Below are 13842 nucleotides of genomic sequence, written 5' to 3'. Positions count from 1 at the left end.
CTTTTTGCTCTCACAGCTACATAGACAAGGCAGAAAAGACTACAGATATTCAAGGTGAAAGCCATGGTATAGACTTGTCAGAAGAGGCTAGTGACCAGAACAATAAGCATCCAAGGGCCATCAATACCCTTAAAACTACCTAGTTATTGCAGTGTAAGCCCCGTCAGAGATGCCTAGTTCACAAAAGGAGGCTTCCACCTTTTGTTCAGAGAGAAAGAAAAAGTATGATGGATAAATAGGTCTGAGATCATAAGATGCAGCTTTGCCCTGGACCTGATAAGAAACCCAAAAGACAGGTTCCTAGTTTCTGCTAGAACTTCTAGCAAACTGATAAATGAAGAAATTAAATAATCTGTCCAGGACTGGGACAGAAGAACCAACTGTGGGGGAGAGAGATTCTGTAGACTTTATTCTACCTTTTATGTGACTCTCCAAAGGAAATGGAAAGTGGATGGTGATTTTAGACATGAATTCCCTCAACAGATAGATGGAGAAATGCAGGATTTGATGGAATTCTAGGGTCCTACTCTAACTGTAGTCATGGACAACTGAAGGACTGATCAATATAGCGGCCACATACCTTTACATCAAGATCAGAAATTCTCATTGCATGGTCCCCTGCTTCTGCTGAACAAAAAAAGAGCCACCCAGGGCCCCCACAGACAGCCACTGTGGTTATAGCAACCCCTCCACTCTGACAGGATTCACTCCCCTTCCCCCACACCCATTTCTCATCAAAGTTAACCCAAGCTTTGTCCTTGCTGATGGATTCCTTCAACAAGTAGTTGCTGAACCGACTAGAGGGGATGCCATTTTAGATTTGGTCTTGGTGAGTAATGAGGACCTCATAGAGGAAATGGTTGTAGGGGATAATCTTGGCTCAAGTGATCATGAGCTAATTCAGTTCAAACTGAATGGAAGGATTAACAAAAATAAATCTGCAACTAGGGTTTTTGATTTCAAAAGGGCTGACTTTCAAAAATTAAGGAAATTAGTTAAGGAAGTGGATTGGACTGAAGAATTTATGGGTTTAAAGGTAGAGGAGGCCTGGGATTATTTTAAATTAAAGCTGCAGAAGCTATCGGAAGCCTGCATCCCAAGAAAGGGGAAAAAATTCATAGGCAGGAGTTGTAGACCAAGCTGGATGAGCAAGCATCTTAGAGAGGTAATTAAGAAAAAGCAGAAAGCATATAGGGAGTGGAAGAAGGGAGGGATCAGTAAGGAAAGCTACCTTATTGAGGTCAGAATATGTAGGGATAAAGTGAGACAGGCTAAAAGTCAAGTAGAGTTGGACCTTGCAAAGGGAATTAAAACCAATAGTAAAAGGTTCTATAGTCATATAAATAGGAAGAAAACAAAGAAAGAAGAAGTGGGACCGCTAAAAACTGAGGATGGAGTGGAGGTCAAGGATAATCTAGGCATGGCCCAATATCTAAACAAATACTTTGCCTCAGTCTTTAATAAGACTAAAGAGGATCTTAGGGATAATGGTAGCATGATAAATGGGAATGAGGATATGGAGGTAGACATCACCATATCTGAGGTAGAAGCGAAACTCAAACAGCTTAATGGGACTAAATCGGGGGGCCCAGATAATCTTCATCCAAGAATATTAAAAGAATTGGCACAAGAAATTGCAAGCCCATTAGCAAGAATTTTTAATGAATCTGTAAACTCAGGGGTTGTACCGTATGATTGGAGAATTGCTAACATAGTTCCTATTTTTAAGAAAGGGAAAAAAAGTGATCCAAGTAATTATAGGCCTGTTAGTTTGACATCTGTAGTATGCAAGGTCTTGGAAAAAATTTTGAAGGAGAAGGTAGTTAAGGACATTGAAGTCAATGGTAAATGGGACAAAATACAACATGGTTTTACAAAAGGTAGATCGTGCCAAACCAACCTGATCTCCTTCTTTGAGAGAGTAACAGATTTTTTAGATAAAGGAAACGCAGTGGATCTAATTTACTTAGATTTTAGTAAGGCGTTTGATACTGTGCCACATGGGGAATTATTAGTTAAATTGGATAAGATGGGCATCAATAGGAAAATTGAAAGGTGGATAGGGAATTGGTTAAAGGGGAGACTACAACGGGTCCTACTGAAAGGTGAACTGTCAAGTTGGAGGGAGGTTACCAGTGGAGTTCCTCAAGGATCAGTTTTGGGACCAATCTTATTTAATCTTTTTATTACTGACCTGGGCACAAAAAGTGGGAGTGTGCTAATAAAGTTTGCAGATGATACAAAGCTGGGAGGTATTGCTAATTTAGAGAAGGACAGGGATACCCTACAGGAGGATCTGGATGACCTTGTAAACTGGAGTAATAGGAATAGGATGAAATTTAATAGTGAGAAGTGTAAGGTCATGCATTTAGGGATTAATAACAAGAATTTTAGTTATAAGCTAGGGACGCATCAACTAGAAGTAACGGAGGAGGAAAAGGACCTTGGAGTATTGGTTGATCATAGGATGACTATGAGCTGCCAATGTGATATGGCTGTGAAAAAAGCTAATGTCGTCTTGGGATGCATCAGGAGAGGTATTTCCAGTAGGGATAAGGAGGTTTTAGTACCGTTATATAAGGCACTGGTGAGACCTCACCTGGAATACTGTGTGCAGTTCTGGTCTCCCATGTTTAAGAAGGATGAATTCAAACTGGAACAGGTACAGAGAAGGGCTACTAGGATGATCCGAGGAATGGAAAACTTGTCTTATGAAAGGAGACTCAGGGAGCTTGGCTTGTTTAGCCTAACTAAAAGAAGGTTGAGGGGAGATATGATTGCTCTCTATAAATATATCAGAGGGATAAATACCAGAGAGGGAGAGGAATTATTTAAACTCAGTACCAATGTGGACACAAGAACAAATGGATATAAACTGGCCACTAGGAAATTTAGATTAGAAATTAGACGAAGGTTTCTAACCATCAGAGGAGTGAAGTTTTGGAATAGCCTTCCGAGGGAAGTAGTGGGGGCAAAAGATCTATCTTGCTTTAAGATTAAACTCGATAAGTTTATGGAGGAGATGGTATGATGGGATAACATGGTTTTGGTAATTAAATATTCATGGTAAATAGGCCCAATGGCCTGTGATGGGTTTTTAGATGGGGTAAGATCCAAGTTACCCGGGAAAGAATTTTCTGTAGTATCTGGCTGATGAATCTTGCCCATATGCTCAGGGTTTAGCTGATCGCCATATTTGGGGTCGGGAAGGAATTTTCCTCCAGGGCAGATTGGAAGGCCCTGGAGGTTTTTCGCCTTCCTCTGTAGCATGGGGCACGGGTCACTTGCTGGAGGATTCTCTGCTCCTTGAGGTCTTCAAACTACAATTTGGGGACTTCAATAGCACAGATATAGGTGTGAGGTCTTTTTTAGGAGTGGTGGGTGAAATTCTGTGGCCTGCATTGTGCAGGAGGTCAGACTAGATGATCATAATGGTCCCTTCTGACCTAAATATCTATGAATCTATGAATCCTTGAAGATTACACATAGAACAACTGTGCAAGTGCTCTCCTCCCTTTACAGGCATTAAATTATTGCAAGTGTGGAGAGGAGCTTCTTTTTTCCCCTCCAGGATTATTCACTGGCTAGGGGCCACTATAGGCATATCAAATGGCAAACATTTAGTGCCTCAGAACCAGATGGATAACATGAGAGCAAAAGTTCTGTCCCTCATCCTGAATGCAGGGACATTGATCAGGAACCTGATGGGGGCTGCTCAGCTGGACTTTGTCATGTCTGGACATGACCGTCCTTGGGGACCAGAATAGCATTGTGTATTTAAAATAATCAGAATAGAAAATAAAGCTTCTTGGAGACGTTCTATGGGTTTGTGGCAAGGGAGAAAAGAAAAATCTTTGATTTGTACTGTCCTGGGGACACTAAGAATATACATGCTAAGAAAAATGATAAATTGCTCGGACATCCACCAAAAATAAGTCGGGTCTAAACTGCTGGCTTGTTGCACAGTAAAATATGTGCAAGTTTTAAAAGAAATATCTGAAGTGAATATAATCGCCATGGACTAACCTCCATACAGGCTGCTTTCTTTATGTGCTGTGGAAAAAAGTATCTAGTAAATTGTCTGTACTGCAAGGACTCCATTAAAATAATGGGTCTAAAAAGCCATGAACAATACCTTATTAAAAACAGACTGGAAAGCAGAGAGAAACAGAAGGAACTGGAAAGAATCTAATTATGGTAAAGGGATCTGAATGTGATAGAATTACAAGCCTGTTAAGACTGGAACAAGAAATGTCTTCACACACAAGTTTTTACATATGCATATGAAACTGGACATTCCCTACTTGGGTGAAGAACTAACATGTTGTGGGGTGGGAGTGGAGGAACCTTATGTGGGTCTTAGATAGTTCTCAGAGCTCAGTATTTAAACACCTTGTAAACAGCAGCTGTCAAATGGGAATAAACTGGAATTTTGAGAAAGAGGGAAGGTCCCCCCCACCCCTTCATTTCAACATTAAAAAAAAGTGATTACCTGGTGAGGTGACAGGAGGGCTGACGCATGAGCCAGGCATGTAGATAGTTGATGTGTACACACAGGGCAACAGAAATTAGATATTGAGGAATCATAGAATATCAGGGTTGGAAGGAACCTCAGGAGGTCATCTAGTCCAACCCCCTGCTCAAAGCAGGGCCAATCCCCAATTTTTGCCCCAGATCCCTAAATGGCCCCCTCAAGCACTGAGCTCACAACCCTGGGTTTAGCAGGCCAATGCTCAAACCAGGAAGCTTTTAGAGAAATCATGAGCCTGCCCCACTGCAAGAACATCATTTAGTTCCCCAACAGAAGGTGTAATTGGCTATTTTAAAGACACTGCAGGGCTGCTGATTTTAGGAAAGCAGCAAAGGAACAGCGATCTATTAACCTTATTTATACTTGTGATCAGTGTTTTACCATGATTACAGTGCTATAGTACGGATGAATTTAAAAGGCCCAATGGACTGTCTAAGACTGTATATTTTACAAAGGTGACTTTAAAGAAAGATACGCGCAGTAATATCTCCTTACAAGATGCCCAGTGTTTCAAACAGATTTTTCCTAGTACTTATAGAAAATACATGAAATAACACAATTTTTTTTGTCCTGTAGTTGCCATCAGTACACTTGTGTTCATAACTTGTATGTTTTCCAGAAGAACTAGTTGGAGCCACACATGAAGCCTGTTCAACTTCTGCAGTGAGAGATTATTAAATTTTCCATTGGTTGATAGATTGCTGAAGTAGGCATCACATAGCTGATTGAGGTTAAGCCACACAAGGCTGTCAGTTGCATTTACTCTAGGTGTTTTGCATTTGTACTGCTGCAACATCACAATGCACTCACAAAAAACACTGAGACGCAATTATTTCAGAAAGCGTGATCTGTATATTTTTTTGTTTTGTTTTTAAGCAACTCTTTCCACTCCTGAAAACTACACATCCATGGCCGTAAATAATAATTTCAAAGTACCCACCTTGTTGAGGACATCTCGCTGGCAACCAAGGTAAAGATGAGGCAGGATTCTGGTTGGACCAATGTTGGAGACAGGTAAGCAAGGTTGAGAAATACAAGTAGGGACTAGAACAGATTTTCCTTCACAGAGGCCAGGGAAACAGCTGGAGAATTCAGCAAACCCACCTAAGAAAAGCAAAAACCTGAGTTTCAGTGCAGTGGGGAGAGTGTAAGACAAAGCCATGTAAAAGTATTTTAGCGTACCCCCAATATCAAACACAAAAAATTATTCTGGGGGTGGGAGGCGGTGATGGGATGCAGCTGGCAAACCCTAGAGAAGCAAGTTGATAGAGCTGCATGTGCGTCTTTTCCAGAGTTGCTGTGACTGCCAAGTTCAGTATGTAATCCAGCACAGAGTCTTGCTTCATATGCCCCCCACCAATGATATAACGATCTAAAAGAAGCCTGAAATGTTTCTTCTCTTCATTACCTCAAAAACTTGAGGTACTTCTCAATATTTACTTGTGGAATGGAGACAACACCCCCTACCCCCCCAAAGATATCCGATCACTTAGAATTAGCAATGACATTGTCCCTTTTCCCTTGAGCCAAGGCTTTAATAATTCTCCTTTCCATTGCTGTGACAGCGATTGCAGTGAAGAATGTGTCATCAGTACAGGGTTTTTAAAAGTGTTAAAATGCATTGTTAGCTGAATGAACACTGACTGCAGAATTTTTCGTCATCCTAGCCTTGTGCCCCAACAAAAAAATTCAGCCAGTCTCCCTGTAGACCTTACGTTTCAAAGCTGCAACAAGTAGAAACTTCGGTCTTTAAAAAAAAAAAAAAAAAAAAGAAAGAAAGAAAAAATTAAAATCTAGATTCTGGGATTCTCCTGGCAGCTGGTCAGTAAAAAATAACACGAACCTTGAATAAGTGGTCTCTCAATCATTCTGGTTAATGCTTTAGATTCTCTTCACATTATGGTTATCGTAGTATTTTTATTGAAGTTTTCCCCTCATTGCATTATCACATGTATAGACTGGCTGCTAGTGTTTTAGCCACAGTATTGTTTAAGTCTGCTCAAAGAAGATCTATCTGATGCTAGGACTAAAATCCCAGAGGTTACCACGGACCTGTCTACACTAGCATTCCCACCAATAATGTAGCTCTGCTGGAAGGAAATACGAAGATAAATGCTAGTGCAGACAAAGGTTAAGATGGTTAGCCACAAACATATAAGCACAGTTCAAGATCGATTCCTTTCTCCTGTGTGGACAGGTTTCCCCTGAGAACTGTGTTAGTGTTAAAAAGCCACGCTATATGCTCCATCTGCACTGACCTTACAGAGTTTAAAAATCATGATTCAACATAGTTGTTGGCAAACATGTGCTAGCAAAATCTGGCTAGCTAGCATGCTAGAAACCAAATTAAACTAAAGCATGGGCTTTTTACTCTCATGCCTCATGAACAATTTACATATTACCATTAAAAAGTACCCAGCCACTTATTCAGTGCACATGTTTATTTGCCAATGCTATTCAAAATTAGACAGTAAGTATGATACAAATCAAGATAAGAGTCTCCAGTTCTCTCCCCATGGGATCTTATACAGAATTACAAGTAGGGAAAGTAGAGAGAAAATCCTAAACAGATTATAATTATAAATGCCCCTAAATCCTTTGTATCTAGAAAATAGAGTATTAATGTGCTAAATATACCAAACACTACAAACTGCAGTAACAGGTAACAAAAAAATAAAGTAATTCACAAAATTATACTGTTTTTGACAAAAAGCTTGTCCTGCCACTGTCTGAGTTGTATCTGTTCTCTGGATATATAGGAATTGAGTCTCTACTGCTGGCAGGTCTGACATCTTTTACCAAAATTTAGGGCATGGCTACACTTGCGAGTTAGAGCGCATTAAAGCAGCCCCGGGTGCCCTAACTCATGACGCATCCACACTGGCAAGGCACGTAGAGCGCCCGGACTCCGCGGCTGGAGCGCTCCTGGTACTCCACCTCGACGAGAAGCATAACGCTTGATGCGCCCTGGCTTGAGCGCCACAGCCGCAGTGTGGATGCCCTGGTCTATTAATGCGCTCTGATCGGCCTCCAGAAGTGTCCCACAATGCCTGTTCTAGCCACTCTGGTCATCACTTTGATCTCTACTGCACTTCCCTCGGGTGACCAACAGTCAGACCCGCCCTTTAAATTCTCTGGGAATTTTGAAAATCCTCTTCCTGTTTGGTCAGCAAGGCCAGGAGTGTTCTCAGCGAATCTTTCCAGGTGACCATGCCTCCAGGTGATCTCCAGTATGGAGCAATGGCGGGGTGTTGGACCTCATCAGTATTTGGGGGGAGGAAGCTGTCCAGTCCCAGCTGTGCTCCAGCTGTACGAATTACGATACCTTTGGGCAGATATCAAGGGACATGTTGGAAAGGGGCCATGACCGGGACGCACTGCAGTGCAGGGTTAAAGTAAAGGAGCTGCGGAATGCCTACCACAAAGCCTGCGAGGCAAACAGCCACTCCGGTGCTGCCCCCACGACCTGCCTTTCTAGAAAGAGCTGGACGCGACCCCACCTCCTCTCTGAGTACCACCATGGACACTTCAGAGCCCAGTTCAACAAGGCAGGACGAGGAGGAAAGCGGGAACGAGGGTGCTGAGGCGGAGGAAGACACCCTGGAATCCCTAGACGCATGCAGCCAGGACAGTTCTCAAGCCAGGAAGAAGGTAACCAGTCGTGGTGGCCAGTGCTTGGGGAAGAACAAACACCAGAGGGGGTGCCCAGTAAGCGGCTTTTATTTTGGGAAGGAAGTTGTTCAGTGCAGGCTCTTGGGGTGAGGAGGGTTAGGGCTGCATGCTTGCCTAGATGGTGAATAGGGCATTCATGTGTCTCTCACATCATGGTAATCGGCCTCAGTGATCTCATCAAAAGGTCTCATGCAGAAGCTGGGCAATCCGCTGGCACAGGTTCCTTGGCAGTGCTATTGTGCTCCTTGTCCCAGTCAGGCTAACATGTCCATGCCACTGTGCCGTGAGGACCATTGCTGCACACAGGCAAGCTGCACATGGGCCAGGGTGGAAGTCCCATTGTAGTAGAGGACCCTCCCTTGCTTCCCAAGTCACCCTCCTGGAAGTGAGATATCTTCCCAGACGAACTCCTGTGGAAAATGTGGGGAAAGTGTTCAGTATAGGGGCCCCCTGCCGCTGTTGGCTCTCCCCAAGGCACAGGACCCCGGAGGACAGTACAGCCCTGAAACAATCAGTCACCCTTGCCCCTGTGCTTACTCACAATTTTGGGACTCTTGTGGGTTGTGTGTGCTCACTTTGGGATGGGCAATTTCTGCTATTGTGTAGACTGTGCTTGTTTGCTTTAAGTATGGCCGAATCATTGCTCTGTCTGGTGTGAACAATGCTGCCTCTGTTAAGTGTTGCATTTTGCCTTTACAATCTTAAGATCTCAGCCGTCCTTGTAATCAACAGCCGAAAGACTCCAAAGAATTAGGAAGAGGACATGCTGCATGAAGTGACAGAGGATGTGGAAAAAGCTAATGTACTCAATGCTTTTTTTGCCTCTGTTTTCACTAACAAGGTCAGCTCCCAGACTGCTGCGCTGGGCATCACAAAATGGGGAAGAGATGGCCAGCCCTCTGTGGAGATAGAGGTGGTTAGGGACTATTTAGAAAAGCTGGACGTGCACAAGTCCATGGGGCCGGACGAGTTGCATCCGAGAGTGCTGAAGGAATTGGCGGCTGTGATTGCAGAGCCATTGGCCATTATCTTTGAAAACTCGTGGCGAACCGGGGAAGTCCCGGATGACTGGAAAAAGGCTAATGTAGTGCCAATCTTTAAAAAAGGGAAGAAGGAGGATCCTGGGAACTATAGGCCAGTCAGCTTCACTTCAGTCCCTGGAAAAATCATGGAGCAGGTCCTCAAAGAATCAATCCTGAAGCACTTGCATGAGAGGAAAGTGATCAGGAACAGCCAGCATGGATTCACCAAGGGAAGGTCATGCCTGACTAATCTATGATGAGATTACTGGTTCTGTGGATGAAGGGAAAGCAGTGGATGTATTGTTTCTTGACTTTAGCAAAGCTTTTGACACGGTCTCCCACAGTATTCTTGTCAGCAAGTTAAAGAAGTATGGGCTGGATGAATGCACTATAAGGTGGGTAGAAAGTTGGCTAGATTGTCAGGCTCAACGGGTAGTGATCAATGGCTCCATATCTAGTTGGCAGCCGGTATCAAGTGGAGTACCCCAAGGGTCGGTCCTGGGGCCGGTTTTGTCCAATATCTTCATAAATGATCTGGAGGATGGTGTGGATTGCACTCTCAGCAAATTTGCGGATGATACTAAACTGGGAGGAGTGGTAGATACGCTGGAGGGGAGGGACAGGATACAGAAAAACCTAGACAAATTGGAGGATTGGGCCAAAAGAAATCTGATGAGGTTCAATAAGGATAAGTGCAGGGTCCTGCACTTAGGACGGAAGAACCCAATGCACAGCTACAGACTAGGGACCGAATGGCTAGGCAGCAGTTCTGCGGAAAAGGACCTAGGGGTGACAGTGGACGAGAACCTGGATATGAGTCAGCAGTGTGCCCTTGTTGCCAAGAAGGCCAATGGCATTTTGGGATGTATAAGTAGGGGCATAGCGAGCAGATCGAGGGACGTGATCGTTCCCCTCTATTCGACATTGGTGAGGCCTCATCTGGAGTAGTGTGTCCAGTTTTGGGCCCCACACTTCAAGAAGGATGTGGATAAATTGGAGAGAGTCCAGCGAAGGGCAACAAAAATGATTAGGGGACTGGAACACATGAGTTATGAGGAGAGGCTGAGGGAGCTGGGATTGTTTAGCCTGCAGAAGAGAAGAATGAGGGGGGATTTGATAGCTGCTTTCAACTACCTGAAAGGGGGTTCCAAAGAGGATGGCTCTAGACTGTTCTCAATGGTAGCAGATGACAGAACGAGGAGTAATGGTCTCAAGTTGCAGTGGGGAAGGTTTAGATTGGATATTAGGAAAAACTTTTTCACTAAGAGGGTGGTGAAACACTGGAATGCGTTACCTAGGGAGGTGGTAGAATCTCCTTCCTTAGAGGTTTTTAAGGTCAGGCTTGACAAAGCCCTGGCTGGGATGATTTAACTGGGAATTGGTCCTGCTTTGAGCAGGGGGTTGGACTAGATGACCTTCTGGGGTCCCTTCCAACCCTGATATTCTATGATTCTATTAAGTCATGCAGCAGTCCCTTAATGAAAAATCAAAAAGCGTAGGAGTGGCGGAAGAGCGAAAGGAGGGTCCACCAGCAGAATGCGGATCGCCGGCACCAAAGCACGGAGCGGCTGCTAAGCATTATGGAGTGCCAAGCGGACTCGATACAGGCGCTCATAGCCATGCAAGCGGAGCACTTCTGCTCCTGTCCCACCCCTTGCAGCTCTTGTCCCAAAACTCTCTCGTGCCCCCATGTCACCTCCAACCCACTTTACCCAACATCCGGGTTCTTATTGCCACCAGCTGCTTCCAACAACTGTAGCTTCACCACGCAGCCCTGCAAAACTACAACCCTTACCCAACCCCCCTCACCATGCATTTTAGCCAGCCAGAAGTGCAACACTAATTGCACAGCACTCCAGACAGGAAGGCTGAGTATGATCACAGGACATATGCAAATCTGTGATTCTACCGTTCCCACCCCACCCCCTTGCCCTTTCTGTTTCCCAAGCAGTTGTGTTTCTTTTTGATAAATGGAGTTTTTGGCTTTGAAAACATTCTTTATTATTGCATTAAGTAAAAGATACCTTAGCCCAGGAAAGCAACAGGCACTGCAAGTCAGTGCAGCAAATACAAATTCCTACTGACACTGGAAACACTGCACTTCACTCCCGTGCAGGGCACCAGACATTACTGGTGGCTTTCAGTCTCAAATTGCTCCCTCAAGGCATCCCTAATCCTTGCAGCCCTGTGCTGGGCCCCTCTAATAGCCCTATTCTCTGGCTGTTCAAATTCAGCCTCCAGGTGTTGAATCTTTCACCCCTCCCTTCACAAATGTTATGGAGGGTACAGCACAGGGATATAACCGTGGGGATGTTGTCATCGGCCAGGTCCAGCTTCCCATACAGACAGTGCCAGCGGCCCTTTAAACAGCCAAAAGCACACTCCACAGTCTTTCTGCGCCGGCTCAGCCTGTTGTTGAACCGCTCCTTGCTGCTGTCCAGGCTCCATGTGTAGGGTTTCATGAGCCACGGCATTAAAGGGTAAGCAGGGTCTCCAAGGATCACAATGGGCATTTCAACTTCCCCTACAGTGATCTTCTGGTCTGGGAAGAAAGTCCCGGCTTGCAGCTTCCTGAACAGGCCGGCGTTCCAAAAGATGCATGCGTCATGCACCTTTCCGGACCAGCCTGTGTTAATGTCAGTGAAACGCCCACGGTGATCCACAAGCACCTGGAGAACCATAGAGAAATACCCCTTCCAATTAACATATTCGGAGGCTAGGTGGGCTGGTGCTAGAATTGGAATATGCGTGCCATCTATCGCCCCTCTGCAGTTAGGGAAACCCATTTGTGCAAAGCCAGCCACAATGTCATGCACGTTACCCAGAGTCACGGTTCTTCTGAGCAGGATGCAATTAATGGCCCTGCAAACTTGCATCAACACGATTCCAACGGTCGACTTCCCCACTCTAAACTAGTTAGCAACCAAATCGGTAGCTGTCTGGAGTTGCCAGCTTCCAGATTGCAACAGCCACCTGCTTCTCCACCGTCAGGGCAGTTCTCAATCTCATGTCCTTGCGCCGCAGCGTGGGGGCGAGCTCCTCACACAGTCCCATGAAAGTGGCTTTTCTCATCCGAAAGTTCTGCAGCCACTGCTCCTCATCCCAGACTTGTATGACGATGTGATCCCACCACTCAGTGCTTGTTTCCTGAGCCCAAAAGTGGCGTTCCACGGTGGTGAGCATGTCCGTGAATGCTACAAGCAATCTTGTGTCATATGCGTTATGTGAGTCGACATCATTGTCGGACTCCTCACTATCAGTTTGTAGTGTAACTAGGCGGACACACCGGCGGCACCTCCTGCTGGTCATCTCAGGGAATTAACATTCCAGCCTCTAGAGCGCCCTCTGTCAGCTGGTGTCTCGCCTTGCTGCTGGCTCTTGTGTCCCTCCCAGGACCCTGGTGCCCCTTAACTGGGCGCTGCCCCCTCGCAGTACCGTCACAGTTCTGGGTCTCCCCCTCCCACCTCAGTCGTAGGCTCCTGCCAGTCACCAGCTAGCTCCCGCTCCCTGGGGCAGACTGCAGTATGAGCCACTCATCACAGGCAAGGTTGGGTTTGGACCTGCTGCCTCTGCCTACCCATGGCTGCCCCTGCAACCCCCATACCTAATAGGCCTTCCCAGGCCTGCAGCCTGGGGCTTTCCTAGGCCAGAGCTCCCCAGCTCCGTTGGCCTTTCCCCAGCCCTGCTCCAAACTAGATCCTCTATTCAGGTTCCTGCAGCCAGGTCCCTCCCTCTCAGAGCTAGAGAGAGAGTGTTCTTCTGTTCCTGGCTTCCCTGGCTTTTATATGGCCCGCTGGGTCTGTTTGGGGCATGGCCCCCAGCTGCGGCTGCTCTGCCAATCAGCCCAGCTTTTCCCCTGCCCCAGCCCTCTCCCAGGGCTATTTTAAAGCCCTCTGGGCCCGAGCGGGTGTCCAGTAGCTACAGTAGCTTGAGGAGTAATTTGACTGCTATTTGTGATGTGTTGGTGAGACCATCAGCATATTCCTCAGCAGTTCGGGATCCATTCCTACAGCACGCAGTACAAAAAATGTTGAAAGATGGCACCAAATGTGGACAGAAGCACAGGGACTGCTGGGATGCAAAGCGATGCATCATGGGGTGTTGGGACAGGACCCAGAATGCCCTGCACCCCACCCACCGCCCTCTTCCCACAAGACACAGCGTCAGAATGGGAAGAGTGCTCTGTGGGATAGCTGCCCATAATGCACCGCTCCCAATGCCGCAAAGGTGGCCACGTCAGTGCGCTTGCAGCTGACAGTGTGAACACACGGCAGCGCTTTCCCTGCTGCGCTCTCTAAGGGCTGGTTTAACTCACAGCGCTCTACATCTGCAAGTGTCGCCAGGCCCTTAGTTTAATAAAAAAATTAAATCCCATCTACTTCAGATTTTCAAAGCATTTCCGTGTCTTACAATGCAGTCACATTCTTAACAGCTCCTATGTATCTGAAAAGCAAAATATGTCTGGCAAAATCCAAAAGTAACTCAGCAGGACAAAATACTATGGGAAACAATTCTATTTACAGATTTATCTATCCCTTTACCCAGAGAGAAGTCTCCCTTTTGTTATGTTAGGAAGAGAGTATTAGCCAAAGATCTCAATCAATCAGTCTTCAATAA

The 13842-nt window shown here is 45.6% G+C and overlaps 1 protein-coding gene across 1 annotated transcript in view; it reads right to left on the bottom strand.

The window, feature by feature from the left end:
- The window catches only part of DUSP16 (dual specificity phosphatase 16), a 98640-nt gene that overhangs the window by 17096 nt on the left and 67702 nt on the right, over positions 1–13842 (bottom strand). The window contains exon 4 of the mRNA XM_073315620.2: positions 5472–5635. Coding sequence (XP_073171721.1) covers positions 5472–5635 — 164 coding nt within the window. The remainder of the gene's footprint in view (positions 1–5471; positions 5636–13842) is intronic.

This window comes from Lepidochelys kempii, chromosome 1 (genome assembly GCF_965140285.1).
Source record: "Lepidochelys kempii isolate rLepKem1 chromosome 1, rLepKem1.hap1, whole genome shotgun sequence".
Taxonomy (NCBI): domain Eukaryota; kingdom Metazoa; phylum Chordata; order Testudines; family Cheloniidae; genus Lepidochelys; species Lepidochelys kempii.
Note: the sequence above shows the minus strand (reverse complement) of the source record. Positions and strands in the feature narration are given on the sequence as shown.